Here is a 25,767-nt window from a genome sequence, read left to right on the forward strand (position 1 = left end):
ATGAGCATGGCTGGGTCCCTGCCCACCGTCAGCTAGATTTGCAGTTGCGGCAGATTGGCAGGCCTCCACTCTGATTACGCTGGGCAAAATGCAACTGGGCACCCTCAAACCCTTGCCCCCTCCACTTTCATCAGCGTTTACACTGATGGGGAAAGATCACCAGAAGTTTACCCAATGCAGAAGGAGGGGAATTGTTATTGTATCTTCAGGGAGAGTGGCGCGGACGCCTGGGTTCTGTTCTGGCACCAGAGTCCAAAGGTCATCAGAAGCCTACACAAAGCGGAGGGAGGGGGATTCTTCAGGCAGGAGGGCTCGGACACCTGGGTTCTGCTCCTGACACCAGACTCCAAATAAGATTGCCATCGTCCAGGTGGGCCCGGGAGATCTCCAGAGAGTGCGACTGATCTCCAGACTATAGAGATCAGTTCCCTTGGAGAAAACAGCTGCTTTAAAAGGTGGGACTCCAAGGCATTAAGGGATCCACTGGGACCTCTCCCCTCCCCAGGCTTCACGCCTTGAGTTGGCAACCCTACAAACCGAAGGGGGTGCGTGGGTGGGCGAGGCGGGTGAGGGGCCGGGGGCGTGCCAATTCTCTTTCAGTCCCTCGGCGGTTCCCTTCCGATGACCCGATCTCTCTCCCGGGCAAACAAAACTTGCTTGCCCCCCACGTGCCTCCATTCAAGGACAGCGGGGAGGGATGCAGCGCCGGGGAGGAAAGGGGCCAGCCAATGGGGAGGGCGCCGCCTCTAGCGTCCGCCTCCCCGCCCCTCCGGTCCGCCAGTAGAAATCCCGCTTTTCCTTCCCACGAAAGAGGGGGAGACCCGTGCACGGAACTCCCCCGGGGAACACAGAGTCGCCTCTGTTGCCCCGTGATCGAAGGCGAGCCAGGCTGGGAGACGATCGCTCGCAGCGAGAGAAGGAAGGGAGAAAGGGACTCCTCCTCGGATCGCCAGGTAACTCGGTGCCACGAGGGATCCGCGGGGGGGGGGGGGAGGCGGCCCAAGCTTTCCCACGACCCCCGGGGTGCACGTAGCTCGGATCGGGGGGAAGCCGGAGGAGGCGGCGCTTCTGGGATCGGTCTCTTGCAAACTGGAGAAAATTTCTACCCGAGAGTGCAGCTGCAGACTCGTAGGACAGGTTAGCCCTCGCGCTTTCAGACGTTACCATTTTTCTGCACGGAAATCCCTTCCGTGTAAAGAGCAGCGCTCAACTCTCGGATGAACAGATTTTGTGACTCTACATCAACTTCATATATGCATAACAGGCTAGTCTTAGAATTTCAGGGAAAATGGAAAGTCCCTTTTGACTATGTAGCTGGTAATTAAGAAAAATTAAGCATAGCTTTTATGGAAGCAGCTAATTAGAAAATGAATATTTTAAAATGTTGAATATAAAACGATGAGTATAAGGCAGTAGGAAAAAAGGAAGATCTAAACCGGGACGGCTTGGCTCAATCAAGGAAGCCACTTCCTCCAGTTTGCGGGATCTGAGCAAACTGGAGAACGTTTTGGAGGCCTTTCATTCATAGGATCGCCATAGGTTGGAGGTGATTTGATGGCACGTAACACACACACGCATAAAGTTGAATATAAAATGCTGAGTATAAAGTAAGGACATGGAGAAGAGCAATATTCTCTAGTTTACATGAGCTGTTGTATATTCTGTTACTGTTGATGTTTTTTCCTTTTATGTATTGTTACTCTTTTTCTTTTCCAATAAAGTTTTAAAAAAGTAACACTCAACTCGTATGCATATCACACAGACGCATAGCCTGCCCGGGAACTTTGCACAGTCTTTTGCACATGACACTGATCTTTAAGGCGCTACTGGACCCAAATCTTGTACATCTCCTAATGTCTGTTATGATGGCGAGATTCACACATGTATGTTTGGTTTAGCTATGCTTGAAGCTGTTCAGCTGAATATTTTAAACAGAGCCCAGTGAAAAGCGCTTTAGGTTGTGTGAAAGTCGGGTCGCTTGGTAGAACCTGCGAGGATCTGGCCTTGCCTACAAGTCCATCACGATGTACTAGTCCCCCTACAAATAAATGCACATATATGAATTAGTTTGCAATTATAGTTCCCTGCTGTGGATTACTATACCATGGGTATGTAGACAGACGCAGGTAGTATTATGTCCCCTTCTTAGGAAAAAAAGTATTTTTCCTTTTTTTGCATTCTTTCTATGTAATGAAGGTCCCAATCCAGTGAAAGTTAATCGTGACAAACAATCTGAAACAAACTGCCCATTGCTTTCAGTGATCTTAGAAGGGCACAACTCTTTAGGATGGAAGCCCCATTGAAATTAATGGAAAGTCTTTATTTTTTTTATATATCTCAATTTTCTCCCCAACAGTGACCGAGAGTGGTTTACAAAATTTTCTTCTCTTCCATTTTATCTTCACAACAAACCTGTGAGGTTGGTTAGGCTAAGTGTCTTTGACTGTCATCCAGTAAGCTTCCATGGCCGAGTGGGGATTTGAACATGAATCTCTCAGATCCTAGTCTGACACTCCAACTGCTACACCATACTGCCTTATAATTAACTGGGATGCTATTGCTCTCAGGAGAACTAGAGATGCATCCACACATCCTGTGCTGTCATAGCATATAGCAGTCATTTGCGACTGGACTGGCTCATCCAGACGAGAGAATCTAGTAGCGAAAGATTGCTACAGCGCACTGATCGTGCAACATCCAATGACGTGTGTGTGCTCAGCCACAATCAAGGGCAACTTCAGCAGAACTGCCACAAATTGCATTACTACTGAACAAACCCCTAGAAGTGTACTTTGTATAGTTAGCTACGTACGTGAATTTGGAAAGGGGATAACGGAAAGATATTTCCTAAATGTTACCTGGATGAAGCAAGAAGTGTGAACAATTTACAGGGCACTGACCTTGGGTTGCATGCGGAATTTTTGCTCTAGCAAGCTGCCAGTCCTTTTCTGACGCTGTCTCTTCTATGTGTTGCTTTGTGACTGGAGATTCAAAGGATCTGGATAGAATTCCCTCCCCACCCCCAGACTCATTCGTGCAATCATATTTCCTCTCAGGTCATCTTGATGGATATTAAATACACTCTACTGCCTTTTTCTTTAAACTCTGGATTATAGGCCTATCAAAAATAGAAGGCTGCATTGCACCAAGTCGGTCTATTGCCCTGTCTAGATCAATATTGTCCTCTTTGGTGGCATGTCTCAGACAAGGAAAATTCTTACCTGAAACTTTTGAGATTCTTTAAACTGGAGCTGCCATGGATGTGGATGGCATTTTGCATGCAAAACTACCGCTCTGTCTCTAAGCCTTGTGCCTGCTTCTTTTGTGATCCTCTGCCTGTTGTATGTTCCTCATCAGTCACACTACGGCATCTTATTCCTCTGTACTTATCTGGCGCTTTTATTTCTGAGAAGTGGAACTGCTTGCCCCTGATAGTCTCCACTTCGTTCCATCTCCTTTCCTTGCATTTCCCCTTTCTGGACTGCTGTCCTAAGCTACGACCTGGCATTTTTTCCCTGTAGGACCCCGCCATGGTTGTAGTGCATTATTACCAGCGGCCCAGCAAGACTGAGAATGGTCCAAGCAGCCTTCTGCGCACAGCCCGAGCTGCCTTGGGTGACAGCGTTCGAGCCGTACAGAGGGAATTGTGCTTCAACGTTAACTGGACAGGTACAGATGCGGAACCATACTGGCGCCTGATATAAAATGAAGAGGGAGGGGTGAGAGCACTGGACAGCCATAACTTGGTTGTCGGCTTATGGGTAACAGTGGCCTCATTTCTTTCTGTTTCATTGTCAGAGCAAAAGCCCCCAGACACTAAGGCGACCGAGTTGCTACAGTGGATCTTTGGGTGCCCCTTTGAACACGGTGACATTGCCACTAAGACTTTCCTCAGCCCGTCCCCTTCGGATCTGCTGATAGAGATTGGACCCCGGTAAGTCAGGTTGCAGAAAGAGCGTCACAGTGTCTGTTTCAGGAATCCTTGATCCTTTTAAGCTTGCAGGCACCTTTGGAATTCTGACATAGGGTGGTAGATGTAGCCACAAACGAGCTGCCGCAGGAGGCGGAGCCAACCAGACAAGATCAGGCGGTGAGGACATGCATAACTCTTAATTGCAACTCTTCAGCATTTCAGGCAGAAGCTCTGTTTAATAGGATGCCCTTTAAAATGAACATATTGTTTAAAAATATTTTCTTGCGTACATGCAGCTTACCTTTGGTCACACAGTGGAAATCATTGTGCTGCAACGGCAGCTGCTGCTAAGACAACTTTTTAAAAATCTGTGCAGCCGATCAAATCCAACAGCCAATCAGAAACCCTGCTGGGCAAAAGCCCCACTTGGCCTTGCCCACTTTCTAAAAACACTTGGCAGGCGCCAGGAAAGGTGCCGCTGGGTGCCAAGGCACGCACAGAGACCATGTTGCAGGCCCTTTGTCTGTTGTCTCCGTTCACTGCATTTTTACCCTGATGTTCCTTCAAGGCGCTCGGAATGGAACAGAGGAAAGCCCTTTCTTCCAGTTCCTCTCACAACAACCCTGTGAGGTAGGTTAGGTTGGTGAGGCTGTAGTATGTTGCACGTGTGTTACAGTGGAAGGGTTTGAGATTGCGTGTATGTGAGCAAGTTCAAAATTTGTATTTACATGCAGTGTTATATGGACGATTGCAGATTGAACTTCTCAACAGCAGCTTCCACTAATGCCGTATCGGTGTGTCGGGCGGCTGGACTGGAAACGGTTGACAGGATTGAGTGCTCTCGTCGCTACCTCATCAAGGTGAGCGTCAGTCTTTCCCCTCACAAACCGACTTTCCTTGACAAGAGTTTCCACTTCCCACTCTCTCCCTGGCTTGTTCCTTAAATGTTGATCTTTGATTCTCCACATGCAGGTGGGGCAACAGGAGAAGAGATTTCTTATCAATATTAAGGAAATTAAAAATATAATTGTGTCCAGAGCTTTTTTTCTGGGAAAAGAGGTGGTGGAGCTCAGTGGGTTGCCCTCGGAGAAAATGGTCACATGGCTGGTGGCCCCGCCCCCTGATCTCCAGACAGAGGGGAGTTGAGATTGCCCTCCGCGCCAAGTGGCGTGGAGGGCAATCTGAACTCCCCTCTGTCTGGAGATCAGGGGGCGGGGCCACCAGCCATGTGACCATTTTCAAGAGGTTCCGGAACTCCGTTCCCCCGCGTTCCCCCTGAAAAAAAGCCCTGGTTGTGTCAATTTCATCTATTTCACTGAAGCCCTGTTCACAAGTTCCAGGGGATGAAGGTAGAATCAATGTACGCTCGATTTAAACATGCATTGAGTAATTCTCATGTTACATTCAATGTATGTACAGCTGAGCACATGATATAAGCCTCACATTTATCCAGGCACTGGTCCCTAGTTTCATTTGTAAAGTGAATGCACATTTGCTGTTTCATAGAAACAGATGTATGCGTGTACATGCAGGATTCATTGTAACTTGTGCACAGGGCTACTGAAGCAGTATTGTGTAGTGGTTACAGCGTTGAACTGGAATCCGGGACACCCAGGTTCAAATCTCCACTCTGCCATGGGTGCTTGCTGGGCAATCCTGGGCCATCCACACACTCTCAGCCTATCCTACCTCACAGGGTTGCTGTGAGGATACAATGAAGGCGATGAGAATGGTGTAAGCCACTTTGAGTCCCCATTGGGGAGAAAGGCAAGGTATGAACAAAATAAATAAATAAATGTGTGCCAGTTTCGGTTTCTCTTTCAGTGACCCCAGCACTATAGGTTGAAATCGCGACCCACACACATGCACACAAAACATGTTGTGGTAGGAAACACCATAAAAATGATCTCACTAAAGTAAAGAAATACATGAAGTATGAAATGACAGAAGACTGGAAATGAAATTGTATCAGTTCCCCCTACCCCGGCTTCTTGGAGTCCTTTTGATCGCACTATTTGTCAAGGTTTTAAGCATGCTGACTTGCCCGATCATGATAGGTGGGTCCTTGGAACTTTTAATGAGAGGGAACTTTGAATCCAGTCAGAATTGGGCCATATGGATCTTCCTTTCTCCTCTTGTAGCTTGTGGGTCCAGTTCTTAACACCGAAGTTTTTCTCCACCGGATCACCTAGAACTTTGTCCTGATTTAGAACTCTTTTCCTGACAGTAACCACTTCTTCTGTCTTCCAGTGTGACCAACGTCCGTCATCGTCTGAGGAAGCCTGTCTCATAGCTTCGTTACATGACCGGATGACTGAGCAGTGCTACCCAGAGCCCATCAGTAGCTTCTCTATAGCCGTCCGCCCTGAGCCGGTGTTCCATGTCGATATATTAGGAGAAGGGAGAGCTGCTCTGGAGAAAGCCAACAGCCAGCTGGGTATGAGACACCAAGACTGCGAGGGTTAGAGGTTGCCAGAGCTATGAGACTGTGGTGTGTGTGTGTGTGTGAGTGTGAGGTGGATGCAGTTGCTTGATAGATAAACTAAGGGGAAGAAGATAAATCCTTCCTCTACTATCACAGCTAAACCACGCTGTCTGCGGGTACATGATGCCGTTTTTGCTAGACTGTGCCATTTTAGGTTGAAAATGAGGGAACTGTAGAGAGGTGTACACGGGTAAGTAGGAGAACATTTGAGGATACAACTCTGCCTGCAGTCTGAAATGGTACAGTCCCAGCTGGAGCTGCGTCATGTGACTAGGCTGATCATGTCACTTGGCTCCTAGTCAAGTGAGGCCTTCAGAGCAGAGTTGGAGCATATCTTAAACTCTGGTGTGACTGCAGCCTTAGTTAATAGTTTCTCTGGCCCATGTCTTAACCTGTCTACTGTTTTTGTGAGTTGTGAGCAGACAGAGGCTCTGACTTTTGGTCTTCAAGGGCTAGATACACTTGTATTGGCTCTGCCACAGAGATTCTGCAGTGAAAATGCAACCCTGCGATTAGAATTTTCGATCCCCCTGGTTTATGATGTTCTTTACGGCTGGTGGGAAGTAGAAGAGAGGAAAAGGATGATCCGGGCTAGTCGTGAAAATGACACACATCTGCCCAATGGATACTTGAACTGATATCAGAGTTGCCAAAGAAAGAGTGTTTGTTCTTTGAAATGATAAACACCTTTTACAAGTGTTAATTGAGTAAGGGGACCACCCCTAATTATGCTAAACCAATGGAATGATGCTAAGTCATATGTACACGTAACTAACTCAACCAATAACTTGCTGAATGCATAATGAACCCAAGGTGATAAAAGTTGGTGTAATGTTTCTCAGACCTCTGAAGAACGGTTGGTTTTACTGGGCTTTTATTGCCCTTGTATCCACGGTCTTCCCTCTGTTCGAATAAAGTAACTCAGTTTCCTCTCCTTGTTGGACGCTATCTGTCTGCTTCTTCTGAATTGGGCCTGAGGCAGAACAGGCCACGAATTTGTGTGGTTCGGAAGGGAGCTGTGTCTGTTTCACAAACACTCCTCTGTCTTGCAGGTCTGGCCTTTGACTCCTGGGATTTGGACTTCTACACCAACCTTTTCCAGAAACTTGGCAGGAATCCCACCAGCGTAGAGTGCTTTGACCTTGCCCAGTCAAACAGGTATGTGCTTTGCTATAAGGAGCAGGGGAGAGGGAATCCAGGAGCCGCTTGAGGATCAAGGGTCAGGGCCACGGGCAATGAGTTATTCAGCTGTCTCTTTAGAAAGGGATCATGTCAACTCTCTTCTGGAGACCCACTTTATTTCTGCCCCGTTTTGCAATGATCTGTGGTCGTTGTAAATAGGCAAACAGAGTGGCAATTTTCTGCTCTTTCAGCCTGCTCTCATCAGGGTTGCTCTTCCTTCCCTCAGAGCTTGCTGCACAGCAAAGCAATAGCTGTAGCTGCTAACAGTTTAAATAAATGCACATGATACAGTACAGCTAATAGCAGTTCACTTGGAATGGAGGCTGCAAAGGATGACTTTGAGACCTAGTGAGCTTCCACGGCAGAGTAGAGATTCGAACCTGAGACTTCCTAGTCTGACCAGAACATCACAGCGGCTAGCCCGTGAGGGTTACAGAAGAGACCTTTCCTGTCTTTGCTTAAGAGAAGGAGGAATGGTGCTTCTAAGACAGCGCCTACCCCCCTTTCCTATCTATTTAAAAATAATTAGCATTTCAGTTTATTGGAATGTCCTTTTGGTCGATCCAAGAAGTTTTTAATTGACTAATTTACCCAATAAATAGACTACATGTTGCCACCCAATGATTTTATTTTTAAATGCATTAAAAATTAAATTAGCAAATTTATATGCTTCCATTCCAGCGACCTGCTCAAGATGCCTCTCAAAGTAAAGACAACACAATAAAGTCAAAAATATGTGGGAATTATTGATAATAAAGCCATAAACAATAATAAAACAAAGCCATAAAGGTTTGCTTGGGAAGAACTTATTTCAACCCTTTGCATTCTGTTTTTCCCGCAACTCTGCAAAGCAGATTACAATAAGATACCCAACAACATGAAGGTTTGATTTAAAAATAATAATACAAGTAAGGATGAAATCTGAAAAACGATCAAGCTACAAAACATATAACCATAAAAACAATCCAAGCGAGTCCACTTCGAAAACTATTGTCACCTGAACTGCCTCAAGAATAATAATAATATAGATGAAGTCACCTGAAGTTCCAAAGTTCTTAACGTTAATCGGGTGCGAGGTCTGAAAGTTGAGAGAAAACATCCATCTTTCCCCTGGGAGTTCCGAGTAGCCAAAATTTGTCTTGTTCCCATTCTGCATCCTGTACAGTGAACACAGCCGGCACTGGTTTTTCAAAGGTCGCCTCGTAGTGGACGGGCAGGAGGTCAAAGAGTCCCTCTTCGAGTCCATCATGAAGACCCAAGAACAGAGCAACCCCAACAACGTCATCAAGTTCTGTGACAACAGCAGGTGGGTTTCTCCCTGGAGAGCTGAAGACAGGGAGGTTGGAACGCCTGACCTGAGCTCAGTTGCCTTCATGGAAGAGGATGGTTATTGAGGCTGCCGATTCCTGCCCTTCCCTGTAAGGCGCCTGTGGTTCAGTGTAGAGCATCTGATTGGCATGCAGAAGGTCCCAGGTTCAATTCTCGGCATCTCCGGCTAAATGGATCAGGTGGCAGGCGATGTGCAAGGCCTCCATCTAAGATTTTGGAGAGCCATTGCCAGTCTGAATAAACAAGACTAACCTTGACAGACCAGGGGTCTGATTGGGTGTAAGTCAACTTCATGTGTTCACAGTCGTGTGGCTTTTGGGGCTGTATTATATATTTTGTGTTTGATTTTTTTTCTCCCTCAGCGCAATCCAGGGCAGGGAGATTCTTTCGCTGTGGCCCAGAGACCCGTCCCGTGCCAGCCCCTTTGAGAAGCGTACGTCCACTCGGCATGTCATTTTCACAGCTGAGACCCACAACTTTCCCACTGGTGAGTGAAATGGGAAAGATTGGGTGGCGATGGAGAAGAGGGGTTCTCTAGCGCATCCCAAACATCCTAGGCCTGTTTGCTGTCTGAGACCTAGAAGACGTTCTCCCTGACAGGATAGAAGGAGTCCAATTGGCCTGATGTGGTATAAAGTAGCTCCTTATATCCTACATTTCTACATTCTTCAAGCCTCTGACTTTGTGAACAAGTCAGGAAATCTTTTCCCAAAGGGTAAATTAGTGATTTGTAATCCATGTTATCGCACACTATTTAACTGGAGAGAAAAGTCCTTTATTAACAGGATTTTGATTCAGTGAAAAAGCAGATATATTTTGGTTATCCTGCTCAAGGCCTGATTCACACCCCAAGTGGCAGAGCGCTGAAAGCAGTAGAATGGATTGTGCAATTTCATATGGCAGGTGATGGATCTCCACTTTGAATGTTCCTTCCCATAAAAACCTTCCTGCAAATGGAAAGCTAGCACCTCAGGGGAATAACTCTTTACTTTTCTCTGCAGGGAGTTTTTATAACAAGGTAAAGAAGCATTCCGAAACAGGATCCTCTGCATGCAATGTTGATTTATTTGTTACAGGGTTTATATCATGCCTCTTTTCAAGGCAGCTGAAGGGGCAGAGTCCGTTTCTGCTCCTTATTTTCTTGCAACTGTGAGAACAATCTGAGTTGAGTGGATTTCTGTGAGAGAGATCAGTTTAAGATCTACCCTTTGAATGTATGCAGCTTGTTTAAATGACAGGAAAATCAGAATAGATATTAAATGATGCCAACCTGCAAAAAAAAAAAAAAATCATAGCGCAAAGCTGGCTTTCGAGTGAATCGAAAATAGCTCCAATAGCCCCAGGATGAGTTTCCTACTCTTGGGTAGGTTTGTTGGCTGTTGTCTTTCTGGTGGTGTTTCACTATAGATGCTGATGACATGATTTTAAATTTCTCCTTGCAGGTGTTGCTCCTTTCAGCGGGGCAACCACTGGGACAGGCGGGCGAATCCGGGACGTACAGTGTGCAGGTCGTGGGGCCCATGTGATTGCGGGCACAGCTGGGTACAGCTTCGGCAATCTCCATATCCCAGGTTAGGAGAAGTGCTTGCGCCCGCCAGTGAAGCGTGTGAGCTGGAAGGATGTTTCAAATTCCCGAGCGCTTGGGGACTTCTCAAGACCATCTCCTCCACTGTTTATCAAAGACCTTTATTGGACACCTTTCTCTAATAAGGACACTGTATACATCCCTACTGTGGCTCAATGTCAATTATCAACTTTGTACGTTTAAGGGGGAAACCAGATGCTACTGTTCAGTGTATTGAATACATTTTTATATTGCTTTTGCTAGCTTTTAAGGGATGTGTGCACAGCACTCAAGTCCCACTCTTTCCTATCTGGAAATCACACTTATCTTTCCCCTGCCTTTCTGAGATGTACTAATTAATATGTTTTGATGGACAAGAAACTTGCTTTTGCTTTTCTTCCCTTTTGTTCTTATGGACTGGGAACTTGGCTGCCTGTTTTCTTTTTTTCCCCTTATGTACTAGAAACATGGTTGCTTTTTTCTATTTTCTTTTTCTTCTTTTTTTCTGATGGACTAGACACTTGGCTGCTTCTTTCTTTTTTTCTTTTTCGTTTTTCGTGTGGACTAGAAACTTGGCTGATTTTTTTAAAAAAACGAAAGCTGAGATTTCTCAGATGCTGAATTCTGAGCTAGATTTCAAAACTGCAATGTGTGCCCTCTGGGATGTGCAAAGCCTTATCCGTGTCATGTCACGTCATGATCTTCTGAGATGGAGTGGAAACACAAAGATGAGGCATCCATTCCCAAGTCGAAGGCAGAACGTGCATTTTGATGTTTTGTTCATATGGTGGAAGTCCATCCTGTGTTTCTTCCATTCCTGGCTGCAGGATACTCGTTACCATGGGAGGATGCATCATTCCCATATCCAGGCAACTTCGCTCGGCCTGTAGAGGTGGCCATCGGAGCTAGTGACGGTGCTTCCGATTACGGAAACAAATTTGGGGAACCTGTGCTAGCAGGTGAGAACTGTGATATGTCTCTTGGGCGATGGGGCTGTGGCTCAGAGGCCTGCTGTAGGTCTCAGGTTTGATCCCTGGTGTCACTAAAGGAACATGTAGTAGGCAGTGGGAAAGACCTGTACTTGAGATCCTGGAGAGCAGCTGCCAGTTAGAATAGACAATACTGACCTTGAAAGACCAAAGTTCTGACTCAGTATAAGGGAGATTCATGTGATGAATGGTCTAAAAGTTGAATTGGCGTTTTTTCCCCTTTGAAAAAATGGAGTTTGTGAAGAACAAAAGGGCAATATGGGGGCCAAAGATGGAACGGCTGGAGAAGTCGGGGAGTGAAACTCGAAATCGATGCATTGTGCAGGGGGTTGGACCTGATGACCTTGGATGTCCCTTCCAACCCTGTGATTCTATGGTTCTATGATGCTGTTAACACAACTTCCATGCAGGATTTGCACGCTCCTTTGGGCAGCGTCTGGCAGATGGTGAGCGGTACGAGTGGATCAAACCCATCATGTTCAGCGGTGGCATCGGGGCCATGGAAGATGCGCATGTGCTCAAGGAAGCCCCGCAGCCTGGTAAATTGTTACAACTATTATTTCACTGTATCTCAAGGGCTTGAGGGTAAATAAATCTGCTTTGCTGTCCATGGGGAAGAACAAAGACCTGTGCAAAGTTCTAAAGATCTCCTCCCCCTTCACTGGAAATATTCCCCCTCTCTTCAGCTGGCATTGCCCACGTGCTTTGAAGCTTGTCTTTTGAACTACGAGGGCTAGAGACTTGGTTTGTTTTTTTTTAAATGAAAATTGTAAGTCCCAGTGTCAGATTTGGTACCCAGTACCAAATTTTGCCCAGGATGATGCAAGTACTGTATTCAATCTCCAGGTATGGATGTTGTGAAGGTTGGAGGCCCCGTCTATCGAATTGGTGTTGGGGGAGGAGCTGCTTCCTCCATCCAGGTAAGTTGGAGGGGCTCTCCATTTATCTCTGGAGGTGAAGGTGGTATGTCTTCTTCTGACGTCTTAAGGTAAAGGCTCTTTGGATGCCTTTGAAAGCCTGGGTGGGTTGCTAAAATCATACTGCTTATTGGGCTATTTTAATCTCTCTCCTGATTTGTCATTGACAAAGCCTACAGTATTTCACTGTAAAGTCCTTCACACTTGCCAATGCTTCTTGTGTGCCAGGTGCAGGGCGATAATGCCAGCGAGCTGGATTTTGGGGCCGTGCAACGAGGGGATGCTGAGATGGAACAGAAGATGAACCGAGTGCTGCGAGGCTGTGTGGAAAGCGGCGAGGACAACCCGATCTGCAGTTTGCATGACCAGGGTGCTGGAGGCAATGGTGAATGCTTGGAAGAGGGGATGTGGCTGCTAAACAATATTGTTATTACTACACGCAATATATACAGTTCAGGGTGGTGTGCAAGGTTAGGATGAGAGAGTGTGGCAGACCCAAAGTCAACCTTTGTGGCCAAGTGGCAATTACAATCCAAGAAGATAGTTTTAGGTGGGTATGTTGGATTTAAGTGCAGTGGTACCTTGGAGACCAACAAGATTTTCAGGGTATAAGCGTTTGAGAATCAGAGTTCCTTTCTTCAGACACCTGAATCTGAAAAAGGGAGCTCAGATTCCCGAAAGCTTGTACCCTGAAAATCTTGTTGATCTCTAAGGTGCCACTGGATTTAAATCTTGCAATTGGAACCCAATGGGAGCAATAACATGAAGTAAAAATGATATACCATACTTTGTAAATATATGTAAAGAAATGTTTACAATAACAAACAACGATAGCTCATTGTCCAGTGTCTTCATCTAGTGTTCCTTCCTTCCTGCCCTATATTTTAATTGTGTTGTTTTTATGTTTTTGTATATGTATTTTAAGCTTGGTTTTAGTTGCTTTAATGATATATTTTTGGTTGGTTTTATTTCATGGTTTTTAAGACATGCTATTACTATGTGTGTTTTTAATCTGTTAGCTGCCTTAGTGACCATGTTTTAATTTTGTTGTTTTTATATTTTTGTATGTATATTTTAAGCTTTGTTTTAGTTGCTTTAATGATGTGTTTTTCATTGGTTTTATTTAACAGTTTTTAAGACATGTGGTTACTATGTATGTCTTTAATCTGTTAGCTGCCTTAGTGGCCACGATGTGGGCAGAACGGCAGGGTATAAACTTTGTAAATTATAACAACAACAAAAATATAAAGTTTTTCATCTCTAAGGATTTTGGGGGCCTGCAAATTATTCTTTTGCTCTGCTTAGGGAATGTGCTGAAGGAACTGAGTGAACCAGCCGGGGCCACTATCTATGCAAGCCGCTTCCAGGTCTGTTATCTTGGTCTCTCCTTTTTACACCTTGTGGTCTCTTTCCACTGACATCAGTCTTCTGATATCCCTGTTGATTGATGCCTTTGTTTTACACCCTGTCTCTTTTTCCAAGGAAAAGGAACAATAGATTTTAAGCCCAAATGCAGAAGTTGAGAGAGCCAGATAAAATACAGATGATAAACTATACTCTTTGCAAGTCTCTCTGCCCCAAACCTACAATTAGCACTAGGTCGTGTACAACGTTACTCCTTGGTAATACTCCAAAGCTCAATCGCTTTTCTCTCCCTTCCTTGCCCAGCTGGGAGATCCCACATTGAGTGTCCTGGAAATTTGGGGGGCTGAGTACCAAGAGTCCAATGCCCTTCTGCTCCGTCCTCGTGATGCGACCTTCTTGCGGCGATTGGCCTGCCGTGAGAGGTGTCCTGTTGACTTCGTAGGCCGGATTACAGGCGATGGACGGGTAAGATGGTGTGAGGGCCCAAGAATGGAGGTTATCAAATGTGAGGGTCGAGAGTGCAGCAGTGGGAGGACAAGCAAAGTCCAAGTTGCAAACTACCCTGATTTGGTTAGGACAATCTCGGAAATTGCCCATGTGTCCTGGAACTGATGTGATGTATATTGATTTAGAAAAAAGTGCACTGTATCCTTTCCCAGAAGAAGAGAGCTACAAAGCATTTTCCAGAGAAGCTAGGCAGATTAGAAAGTTTCCACGATTGGAGTTTACTTTTCAAGTATCAAAGAGAAAACAGAACATCTTTAAGAATGTTTAATTTTTGTGAAGGACTCAGAACCCTTCTCATAGCTCACTCCTGGAACATTTTTTCTGCGAAACTTAACTATCTTGTGGGTTTTAAAAAATTGGAATAAAAATCTTGAAGGAAGAACTTTTGCGAGGTAGGGGCACCCAGAGAAGGGCCTGCCCCAAACTTAATTGCTGAGTAGAAGAGCTGCCCTCCTTTGGGGTCCTTATAAAAAGTATCTATTTTTTTGATATAATGAACACCTATACTGTAGATTTAGCTGTGTAGCCGGATGGATACAAGGATGACTTAATATAGGAGTTGCATCTTGCTTGGACAATAAGGGCCTGTGTAGGGGTGGCTTGGCCTAGAATGCTGGGGACGGGTGGGTGGGACCAGGTAGGATGTGGGTGCATTGAGGCAAAAGGGGGGAGGAGTTAATTAGGAAAGAGGAAAGAGCTTAGGAAGGAGGCGGTCCGTGGAAGTGACTCCTCCTTTCTGTGGGCGGATCCTCGACAGATCGTGCTGGTCGATGACACGAAGGTTCCGGCAAGCGATGCGGAGCTTAAGGAAGGGCAAGCGGGAGGAAGACCCACCCCTGTGAATTTGAAACTGGAATGGGTGCTGGGGAAGATGCCACGCAAGGTAACTTACTACTTTTCCCCTCCACGGGAAGGAGTTCCTTAATAGAGATGGTTATACTCGTTAAAGTGGAACTCACTTCTACTTTTGGGGACCTGTTTACAAAGGGATTCTGTCCTACTTTCCCCCTCCAACATAACATACAGGAAATTTCATTTACAAGCGAGCAAACTTCTATCTTTTCCTGTTTCAATATTTATACATATTTATGTTCTTCATTTATACCGTGCCTTTTCCCCCAATGGAGACCCAAACTGGCTTACATTTTCTCCTTTCCTCCATTTTATACTCACAACAAGCCTGTGAGGTAGGTTAGGCTGACAGTGTGTGACTGCCCAAGGCCCCCCAATGAGTTTCTATGGCCGAGTGGGGATTGGAACCCTGATGCTCACCTGGCACTCGACCCATCGTACCATACTGAGCAAAGGGCTCTGTTTTGAGGCCATTTCACGCATCATCTCGACATTCTGAATCACATCTAAGATTTGATGCTTGTTTCTGATTTCTCTAATCCTAGTCCTATGACATTGCTTGTTAGATTTTTTGTCCTGTTGATTGCATTGACTTATACTGTGTAATCCACCTTGAGCCTTAGTGAGAAAAGCAGACAATAAACATAGTAAAATTATGCAGTGGTAAATCCAGGTTAGTTGTAGAGCTTCCCACTTACTACCTTTTCTCCCAGCTCACTGTATTCCTCCTCCCTCCCGTATTTGCAAGCCACTTGTGGGAAAGACCCAACATATAGTTTGAGAGCTGCTATAGTATAATGGTTAAGTGGCTGGGCTTGAAGCCAGAAGTCTGCTGGTTTGATTCCCACTACTGCTATGAGCTCAGCAAGTGGCCTTGGGTCAACCACTCTTCACAGCCCCAGCTCCCTAGCTGTATTGTGAGGATAACAATAACATTGATAATGTTCACCGGTCTGAGTGGGCACTAATCTTTCTAGAACAGCAGTATATAAACACAACGTTTTTGTTGTTGTTATGGGAGCGATGACCTTAAACTAGAGGTAATATTCCAGCTTGGCTTGTAACAATGCAGACTTTTGTTTATTCCATTTCCACCAGGAATTCACTTTGAAGCGAGTGAAGCGCGCCCTTCAACCTCTGGACTTGCCCCGTGACCTTAGTGTGGTGGATGCCCTCCAGCGAGTCCTGAAGCTACCGTCGGTGGCTAGTAAACGTTACCTGACCAATAAGGTACCCGGGAAACTTTTTTAAAGATGGGGTTTTCAAACTGGACTCTGTGAATTCTCTTTAAAAACGGCTGGTGCATTTGGCACGTTATAACTATTCCTGGTCCGGGTTTTCTGCTCTTTTTCACCTCCTTTGGCCCAGGTCGATCGGTCGGTGACGGGGTTGGTGGCGCAGCAGCAGTGCGTGGGTCCCCTGCATACCCCTCTGGCAGATGTTGCAGTGGTGGCCCTCTCGCCCTTTGAGGTAGTGGGAGGAGCCACAGCCCTCGGAGAGCAGCCTATCAAGGGGCTCATTGACCCAGCAGCCGGCGCTCGACTGGCTGTGGCAGAAGCTCTTACCAACCTGGTCTTTGCCCGTGTCACTGACCTCAAGGTGAGGCCTTGTTATCTATTAGATATTACTTGTATAGTAGCAACTACTCTAATTACTGACTTAATATATTTTTCTGCTGGGTGGCTGTGTTGGTATGTAGTAAGATTTGGGTCCAGTAGCACCTTACAGATCCTGACCTGGATAGCCCAGGTAAGCCTGATCTAGTCAGATCTTAGAAGCTAAGCAGGTTTGGTCTTGGTCAGTAACTGGATGGGAGACCTCCACTGTAGACAAGGGCTGCAAAGGCAGGCAATGGCAAACCACCTCTGTTAGTCTTTTGCCATGAAAACCCCACCAGGGGTTGTCATAAGTCAGCTATGACTTGAGGGCACTCTCCACAACCACCACACCTTAGAGATCAATACAATTTCCAAGGTGTGAACTTTCAATTGTCAAAGCTCCCTGTCTGACAAAGGGAGCTTTGACTCTTGAAAGCTAATTGGTCTCTAAATTGTTACCTTGCTCCTGTAATTTTTCTATAATCATTAATTGCCACATACAGATTTTTGTTGCCCCAACTGTAACAAAACTGAAAAATAGCCGAATAGTTATCTGATTCCCTTTTGTTTAAAAGCTGTAGCCTTCCCGTGACCCCTAACCCCAAATTGTTCCTTGGATGCTATAGATTCCAATTTTGTCTTGTTTAATGTGCCTTGTGTTAGTCTAATGAATGTGCCATATTACTTTTCGTCCTCTCCTGGCCTCCTGGAAGAAACTGTTATATCTTTGCAGGATGTGAAATGCAGTGGGAACTGGATGTGGGCAGCCAAGCTCCCTGGTGAGGGGGCAGCCTTGGCTAATGCCTGTAGGGCGATGTGCTCTGTGATGGGGGAACTGGGCGTGGCTGTTGACGGCGGCAAGGACTCGCTCAGCATGGCAGCCCGGGTCGGCACAGAAACCGTCAAGGCACCTGGTAAAAAGAGCGGGCAGGTTGTCCTAGGGTTTATCCCAAAATTTCTCTCCTTAAGTTAGTAGCATGGTTGTTTACCTGAGGTGCTGTTTTTTAAAACAATATATTGTATCCTCATTTCCAGCCCAGTTATTTTTGGAGGTTGCAATTTTAAAATGTTATTTGGGACCACTTTGAATGTCCAAGATACCAGCCGAAAATATTTTAAATAAATAAGTTGTAGCCTTTGTCCAGAAAAAATTAAACACCACATTGGGGTGGGGGGAACAGAGACTTACAAATCTCAGGACATGAACTAAAAGTATTTGAAAGCACTCTGGGGAAACAATGAAGACTCAGGTTCTGGCTTTGGAGAGTCTCCAGAGAAATGGATTCCCCAGTTGTGTCTGTAACATTTATTGGACAAAAATGAGATCCTGGCCAAAGCATAGGACTTCCACCAACCCAGCATATTCACATTGTTGTTGTGCTCCACAAAACTAAAGCATTGGTGCTGGACTTTTTGGTTCCTGAGAAGAGGCAGAAGAACACCTGCTAGATAGATTGCCCAGTTCAACTCCATGATCCATCCACGATTCCCTTGTATCCTCTTCCAACAGGGACCCTGGTTATCTCAGCTTATGCTGTCTGCCCAGATATCAGATCTACTGTCACCCCTGATCTTAAATGTCCAGAAGGCAGAGGTAAGACTCGGAGCTTAATCAGATGTTCTGTTGTGTATATGTGTGTGTGTTTTAAGAAAAGCCACATAAAAGTAGAAGCATTTGATAAAAGGATTTTATAAGGAAACTGCAAGAGTCCAGTAGCATCTATAAGACTAACAAAATTAGTGGCAGGGTATGAGCTTTTGTGAGCCACAGCTCTAAAGAAGTGAGCCGTGGCTCACGAAAGCTCATACCCTACCACTAATTTTGTGTTTTATAGGTGCTACTGGGCTTTTGCTCTTTTCCACTGCTACAGACAGACTAACAGAGCAACCCATCTTGATGTTGTAAGAAAATTGGTTGGGTTAGATTAGTTGGTCATCTGTGCCAATGGAGAATCACCTCTAGATAAGCTTCTGTAAAGTGGAAAGGGTGTGTGAGGGGGGTCCTTTCCACCTTTTCAGGTAATCAGCATAACATAAATGACCAATGTAAGTAAGAATGGGAAGAGAAGCCAGTGGGCCTGTTTGCACATCACACATTCTCAGCCTAACCTACCTCACAGGGTTCTTGTGAGGATAAAATAGCAGTGAGGAGAATTATGTAAGCCGATCTGGGTCCCCAGTGGGCGAAAGGTGGGGTATAAATGGAGTAAATATACTTGGGTAGACTTAATTAGGAAGCTTAGATTACTTCCTTAGATTCCTTAGATTCCTTAGATTCCGTTGAAATAGTTTGAATTTCTTTTCACTCTCTGCCTCTTTCTTTTTTCCTCTACCGCAAAAGATGCTGAACAAAGGAAGTTTGTCTGGGTTTGACTCTAGAAAGCTCTCCTTGCTTCCTGCCAACTTCACAAAGACCCCTGCAGCAGATAAAGGGATGTGGGTGTAGCACCAAAGAAAAAAGACTGCTGGGATCGGGGAGAGAGCCGTTTTCTCCTCCGTGCTGATGCTGCGCCTTCCTTCTCATTCCAGGGACCCTGCTTCATGTTGCAGTCAATCCAGATCGACATCGCCTGGGGGGCAGCGCCCTGGCCCAGTGTTTCTCTCAGCTGGGGGATGTTTCCCCAGACCTGGATAGCCCTGCTACTCTTGTTTCTTGCTTCCAAGTCACCCAAGAGCTGCTGAAAGGTAGGCACAAGCAGGGAAGGGGTATGATCCCTCCAGGCCTCCTCTGCCTTCGTCCTCTCCCCCCCTTTTCTAAGCACTTTAAGCCTGCCTGGAAACACCCCCCCCCCTCTATTACTAGCTGGTTTGCAAAAGGCAATCTGTACATGAATCAAAACACCCTTGAGGCTATTTCCTTCGTAGTAGTGATGATGAAATGGGCTTTGAATGGGAACTTGAAGCAATGTAAGGAACAGGCAGGGCCTTTCATTTTGGAATGAGGGTCTCCTGCCCTCCCCCCACCCCACACCCTGGTATTGTAATAGTAACATCTTTCAGCAAAGTAGTTTAAATTTTCACTCACCACTGATGATGATGATAACAGTCCGGTGTTGTTATCTCCACAATATAGCTGGGGAGCTGGGCTGAGAGAAGTGGCTTACCCCAGGCCACCTACTGAGCTCGTGGTAGTAGTGGGATTTGAACCAGCAGTGTGCTGATTCGCAGCCCAACCTCTTCACCACTGTGCTACAGCAGTTCATAATAATAATTGCATTTATATACTGCTCTTCTAGACAGATTAGTGCCCCACTTATAGCGGTGAACAAAGTCAGTGTTATTATTATCTCTGTAATACGGCTGGGGAGCTGGGGCTGAGAGGAGTGGCTCACCCAAGGCCACCTTTTGAGCTCATGGAAGTGCTGGGATTTGAACCAGCAGAGTGCTGATTTACAACCCAACCACTTAACCCCTGCGAACGTGCCCAGCAACAGAAAATGGCTCCTGCCCTGCCAGCCAGCAGAGAGCAGGCCGGCATTTGCTTCTGGCCACCTGGTTGGCAAAAGAAAGAGAGTCCAGCGGTGGCAGGGCGGATGTCCAGGAAGAAGGGTCATTCACAGCATTGCTGTCCCACCAACTCCGCTTCCACCGCCCTGAGCATATAATAATGAACAGCTGCTGTGGATTGGATCCCGGTGGCTTTGCTTTTTAACCAATGCAGTGCTTTTAACTCCTCTCTCACCCGCCCACAGATGGCTTGATTTCTGCTGGGCACGATGTGAGTGACGGGGGCCTTCTGACGTGCATGCTGGAGATGGCTTTTGCAGGGAATTGTGGAGCCCGCATAGAGCTGGGTGCCCCTGGAGTCAACGGTCAGTGAACTGGTGGGAAGTGCGCAGCGTGGGGGGGGGGGCGGGTTGGAAAGGGCTGCTTTTTCCCCTAAAAGGGGTCTGGGTGAGCATCCCGGACTCCTAGCAATACTGCGTAAAAGGGGCCAGGGCCAAAGCATCACAGAAGCTTTTGTTAGTTGGCCACATTTAATCCCAGCGTTAGAGGGATGCTTGGGATGTTAGAGGGTCACGGACAGGGCTTTTTTCAGCAAGAATGTGGGGGAACGGAGTTCCGGAACCTCTTGAAAATGATCACATGGCTGGTGGCCCCACCCCCTGATCTCCAGACAGAGGGGAGTTGAGATTGCCCTCCACACCGCTGAGTGTGCGGAGGGCAGTCTAAACTCCCCTCTGTCTGGAGATCAGGGGGTGGGTCCACCAGCCATGTGACCATTTTCTCCGAGGGCAACCCACTGAGTTCCACCACCTCTTTTCCCAGAAAAAAAGCCCTGGTTACGGAGAATAGGAGGATTCTCTACCCAGGATTGGGAGAATGGCTAAGGGCAGTGGGGGAGTTGGTCCCATTCTCCCACCTGCCTCATTCTCATAGCTTATTTATTTTATTTGTTGCGTTTCTAGACCGCCCTCCCCGTCAGACAGGCTCAGGGCGGTGTAACAGCATACAGTTTGTAACGTACAGTTTAAAAACAATAAAAATATTATAAATAAACATTAAAACACTATTCCATATACAATAAAAATTCTCGATTGGCGGATATAAATATTAAAATACAGCATTTTAGACGCAGGGCTTGGGTCTTGCATCATACCCTGCGTCACACTTTCAAGCCCCTGCATGGGTAGTGGACGGTCTTCAGCGGTGTGGCCGGCGAGAGGACAGCCTAGCCCCCACCAAATGCCTGGTGGAACATCTCCATCTTGCAGGCCCGGCAGAAAGATAACAAATCCTGCCGGGCCCTAGTTTCCTCAGACAGAGAGTTCCACCAGGTCGGAGCCAGGACCGAAAAGGCCCTGGCTCTGGTAGAGGCCAGACGGACCTCCCTGGGGCCATGGACTGTCAGCAACTGCTTATTAGCTGATCAAAGTGACCTCCAGGGAAGATATGGGGAGAGGCGGTCCCGAAGGTATGCTGGGCCCAGTCTGCATAGGGCTTTGTAGGTCAACACCAGAACCTTGAACCGGATGCGGTACTCAACTAGTAACCAGTGCAGCTTCTCTCCTGTCCCACCCTAGCCCTGGAGGTGCTGTTTGCAGAGGAACCCGGCCTGGTGCTAGAGGTGCCCGGCGTAGCAGCGGCTGATGTCTGCCAACGATACCAAGAAGCCGGGGTGCGGTGTGTACCTGTTGGGCATTCAGGTTCCCGGGGAGCCAATGCCATGGTGAGAATATATGAGCAATCACAAAATTAAAAAAGGTAGAAAATAGTAAAAGGTAGAGAATAGTAAATAGTTGGGAAGGAATATGGGAAGAGCTGGAAATAAAGTCTGTTGGAGGAGGATGGAGGGATGCCTTAGTCAAAATCTTTGCCAGCATCCTGGAAGATTGTGTAGTCGTAGAGTTGCACGAGAGGTTCACTAAGCTGAGGACCTGACATATTCCCCTGTTCATTTTCCCTTTTTTGTTTCCCCATCTTGATTGTGTCTGTTTGTTTGCATTATTTATAGTCCGCCTTTCTCGCTGAGACTTAAGGCGGGTTCCACAGCGTCTACCAATACAATTAACAGGATAAAACATCTAATAAGCAATGAACAGAGCTACAGTTGCAGAATTTTGAAACGGAGCTGTTGTCTGAACAAAACATAAGTACAAAACACAGTGTCACATTAGTTGAAACGATGTGTTTTCCTGCCCCCATCTGTTACAGAGTAGCCCAACTTACTTTATAAAAATGCTCTCCTGAACAATTCTGCTTTATATAGTTTGCAAAATACCAGGAGCGTGGGAGCCTTCCTTACCTCCTTGGGCAGGCCGTTCCACAGGTGAAGGCTACAACCTCCCCTTTCCCCACTGCCAACGCCATTGCTACTTGATTGGTTCTTTCTCCTTGCAGGTTCGAGTCACTGTAAATGGCCAGCAAGTGCTGGCTGAGAAAGTAGGGATGTTACGGGCCTGGTGGGAAGCCACCAGCTTCCAGCTAGAGCGGCTGCAAGCCAACCCTGAGTGTGTGGCCCAAGAAGAGACCGGGCTGGCCAGGCGCACAGAACCAACCTTTGTCATGACCTTTAACCCCCATGAAGAGCTTCCCCTGCTACGGGAAATAGGTATGAGATGGGACAGTGTCAGGGAGGGAAAGGGGGCACCCGAAGGAAGCTGTTGATTCCGGGAAGGGTTGATTGTGTCATGGTATAAAGGTCCCTCTTTTTTCTCCCCCCCTTCCCCTCCCACAGCCATGCCTGCCCCCCGTGTTGCTGTGCTTCGGGAGGAAGGGAGTAACGGGGACCGTGAAATGGTGGCTGCTTTCCTTATGGCTGGTTTTCAGGTGAGCCAAGCAATGCGGATTTGGTAAAAGCTCCTCTGCTTGCTCTCAGAAACAAAAATGTGATCTGGGAACCTTTAGGCTGTTTGTTTCTCCTTCCCTTTTGGCATCCAGAGTCACATTTCTAGCCCTTGTTTCTCCCTGTGAGATGCAACCTGTTTACGGGGGCAATTCATTCAAAGGAGGCTGGCTATCCCAGCACGGCAATGACGGCTGCCACAGAAAACCCTGCCCTGTATATTTCTTGGTTGGCAAGATACCAGCATAGATGCCCATAATTTGTAACACAGATGTAACATCCAGTTTAATTTGATGGGTGTTTATTTTTAATGCACACTGCTTTTGCACGGTATGTATTTCCCTGTGTACAAATATTATTTGCCACTTTTAACTTGGATTGTCTTGACGTATCTGGAATGAGATACAATGCTGGGACTGGGGGTGGCTCTGGAATGTGGAGGGAAGAGCATGTGAAGGGAAGAGCTGCTGTAGCGCAGTGGTTAAGTGCTTTGGCTGCAAATCAGTACTCTACTTGTTCGAATCCCACTACTGCCGTGAGCTCAATAGGTGGCCTTGGGTCCACCACTCTTCTCAGCCTCTGCTTCCCAGCTGTATTGTGGGGACAATAATAACACTAACTTCTTCTCCACCCTGGTTGGGGCACTGATCTGTCTAGAAGAGTGGTATATAAGCGCAGTTATTACTATTTTATTATTGTGTGTGGGCATGCTAAAGAACAGGGAGTCAGAGTTCCTCTCTCACCACCAAATGCTCCCTGTGAGCTTGGCTTGCTTCCTCCTTTAATAGTCTTTTACTTCTTCACCTTTGCCGGTCTGCATTGCAGGTCTGGGACCTCAACATGGAAGACCTGTGCTCGGGCGAGATGTCTCTGGACTCCTTCCGAGGCCTGGTGTTCGTCGGAGGGTTCAGCTATGCGGATGTCTTGGGCTCTGCCAAAGGTGAAGACTTTTGCTTCTCCTCTCCAGGGATCTTCACCTTAAGGGAGGGGCTGTCTCAGTGGAAGAGGCTGTGCCTGAGTCCCTGGAGACAGCCACTGCCAGCCTGGTAGACGATACGGACTTAGATGGACGAGTGGACTGATGCAGTATAAGGCGGCTTCATGTGTGCCTCGCCTCTGTCCAATCTTTGCAAAGTGGGAAGGGGGACAAATTGAGGGTAGTTCTCAGTCTGTGTCCACCAAGTCCTCTTTTGTGAGTTTCCAAGAGGATGATTGGTGTAGGGTGAGATTGCTGGTTCAGTCTAAGAGGGAGTCTCACCGTGTTTCTTGTCCACATTTGGTTCCAGGCTGGGCGGCTTCCGTGACCTTTAACCCCCGAGCGCAGGCTCAGTTCCAGGCATTCCACCGTCGCAGAGATACCTTCAGCCTGGGCGTGTGCAACGGCTGCCAGCTGATGGCGTTGCTTGGGTGGGTGGGGGCAGAAACCCTGGATGCCGAAGCTGAAGCAGGTAAGAGAATAGCCATGGCATACATAGACACTGGGCAGCTCTTCCAGTGGTGGGGCAGGTGGCAAATCCTGCGTTGTGGACGACCAGCCGACCTTTGGTCTTGCTGTTTCTAGGTGGCTCAATCAAACCTGGGCTGTTGCTGAGCCCCAACAATTCTGGGCGCTTTGAATCACGTTTTGTGGCTCTGAACATCGAGGAAAGTCCAGCGCTGATGCTGCGGGGTATGGCTGGTTCCACCCTGGGCATCTGGGTGGCACATGGAGAAGGTAATTATCGGAGGGGGAAGGATAAGGGCTCCTGTTGCTGGAATCAGAAATTGCCTTGTTGGTAACTTTAGTTGTTGTTTTCCTTAGTCGTTATCCCTGATCTTCATTGAGAATAAAGTTGCCTGGACAATATGAAGAGGCGATAATATAAATATATTTGGAATCCTGCTCTCATCTTGTCTTTCCCTCTAACCAGGTCGGATGCGGTTCCGCTCAGCCGAAATCCTGGATCGCATGCGCTCTGCCCGTCTGGTCCCACTGCGCTACGTGGATGACCAGGGGCTGCCAACGGAGGAGTATCCTATGAATCCTAATGGCTCTCCACTAGGTATTGCCGGCATTTGTTCTCCTGATGGACGCCACTTGGCCATGATGCCTCATCCCGAGCGCTGCATCCTGCCTTGGCAGTGGCCCTGGATGCCAAGCGCTTGGCGCCAGTCTCTGCGGGTCTCCCCATGGCTGCGCATGTTCCAGAATGCCTGTGAATGGTGCTTGCGTTATCCTGAAGGCCAGCCTTGAGCATATTTCCCCAGGCCATCTCCACCCTTCCAGTATTGCCCTCATAAACCCTCTCACACAAGCTGCACCTTGCCGTTACTTATAAGCTGCACTGGACCAGACAATCTGTCGCAGTCCCTTGGCTGTGTTGCTGTCCTCACTCAAAACGATTCTTTGAGAGATCAAGGAAAGGGGCAGTGCTTCCACTGACCACAGGAGGTCGACACTGTGCCACAAGGAACAAGTTTGTGCTTTTCTCATTGTGGAGTCTCATGGGACCAATGCAATTTCCAAAGTGCCAATAAAAACGAACTGACTTCTGAAATGTGCATGGTTGTGTGTAAGTCTCTCTTCTCCAACTTGGGGTGAAAGAAATGCCTAGTGCAGGGTCGCCAACGTGGTGCCCATGGGCACCATTGTGCTCGCCAACACCTTTCCTAGTGCTTGCCAAGTGTTTTTAGAAAGTGGGTGGGGCCAGGTGGGGCTTTTCCAAGCATGGCTTCTGAATGGCCATTGGAGAGTTGATTGGCTGTGCAGATTTTTAAAAACATTGCTTTGGCAGAAGCTT

The 25,767-nt window shown here is 47.0% G+C and overlaps 1 protein-coding gene across 1 annotated transcript; it reads left to right on the plus strand.

Annotated features, from left to right (window-relative positions):
* The first annotated feature begins 813 nt into the window (after positions 1-813).
* PFAS (phosphoribosylformylglycinamidine synthase) lies at positions 814-25,518 on the plus strand. Its single transcript, XM_054995694.1, has 29 exons — positions 814-953; positions 3,522-3,669; positions 3,799-3,934; positions 4,668-4,773; positions 6,164-6,350; positions 7,451-7,556; positions 8,746-8,886; positions 9,272-9,396; positions 10,352-10,480; positions 11,301-11,432; positions 11,873-12,001; positions 12,309-12,382; positions 12,608-12,764; positions 13,685-13,746; positions 14,048-14,209; positions 15,009-15,134; positions 16,202-16,333; positions 16,472-16,702; positions 17,435-17,615; positions 18,212-18,295; positions 19,231-19,386; positions 20,394-20,513; positions 21,726-21,871; positions 22,543-22,753; positions 22,880-22,971; positions 23,813-23,927; positions 24,274-24,435; positions 24,549-24,701; positions 24,898-25,518. Exons 2-29 carry the CDS (start codon positions 3,531-3,533, stop codon positions 25,218-25,220), a joined length of 4,017 nt encoding a protein of 1,338 aa, XP_054851669.1. The 5' UTR covers positions 814-953; positions 3,522-3,530; the 3' UTR covers positions 25,221-25,518.
* Positions 25,519-25,767: the final 249 nt, after the last annotated feature.

The sequence above is a fragment of the Eublepharis macularius genome, chromosome 12 (assembly GCF_028583425.1).
Source record: "Eublepharis macularius isolate TG4126 chromosome 12, MPM_Emac_v1.0, whole genome shotgun sequence".
Classification (NCBI taxonomy): domain Eukaryota; kingdom Metazoa; phylum Chordata; class Lepidosauria; order Squamata; family Eublepharidae; genus Eublepharis; species Eublepharis macularius.

Coding starts and splice junctions, on each gene's coding strand:
- PFAS (XM_054995694.1), top strand. CDS start 3,531: ATGGTTGTAGTGCATTATTACCAGCGGCCCAGCAAGACTGAGAATGGT. Junction 7,557..8,745: donor GACCTTGCCCAGTCAAACAG/GTATGTGCTTTG, acceptor CATCCTGTACAG/TGAACACAGCCGGCACTGGT. Junction 17,616..18,211: donor AGAAACCGTCAAGGCACCTG/GTAAAAAGAGCG, acceptor CTCTTCCAACAG/GGACCCTGGTTATCTCAGCT.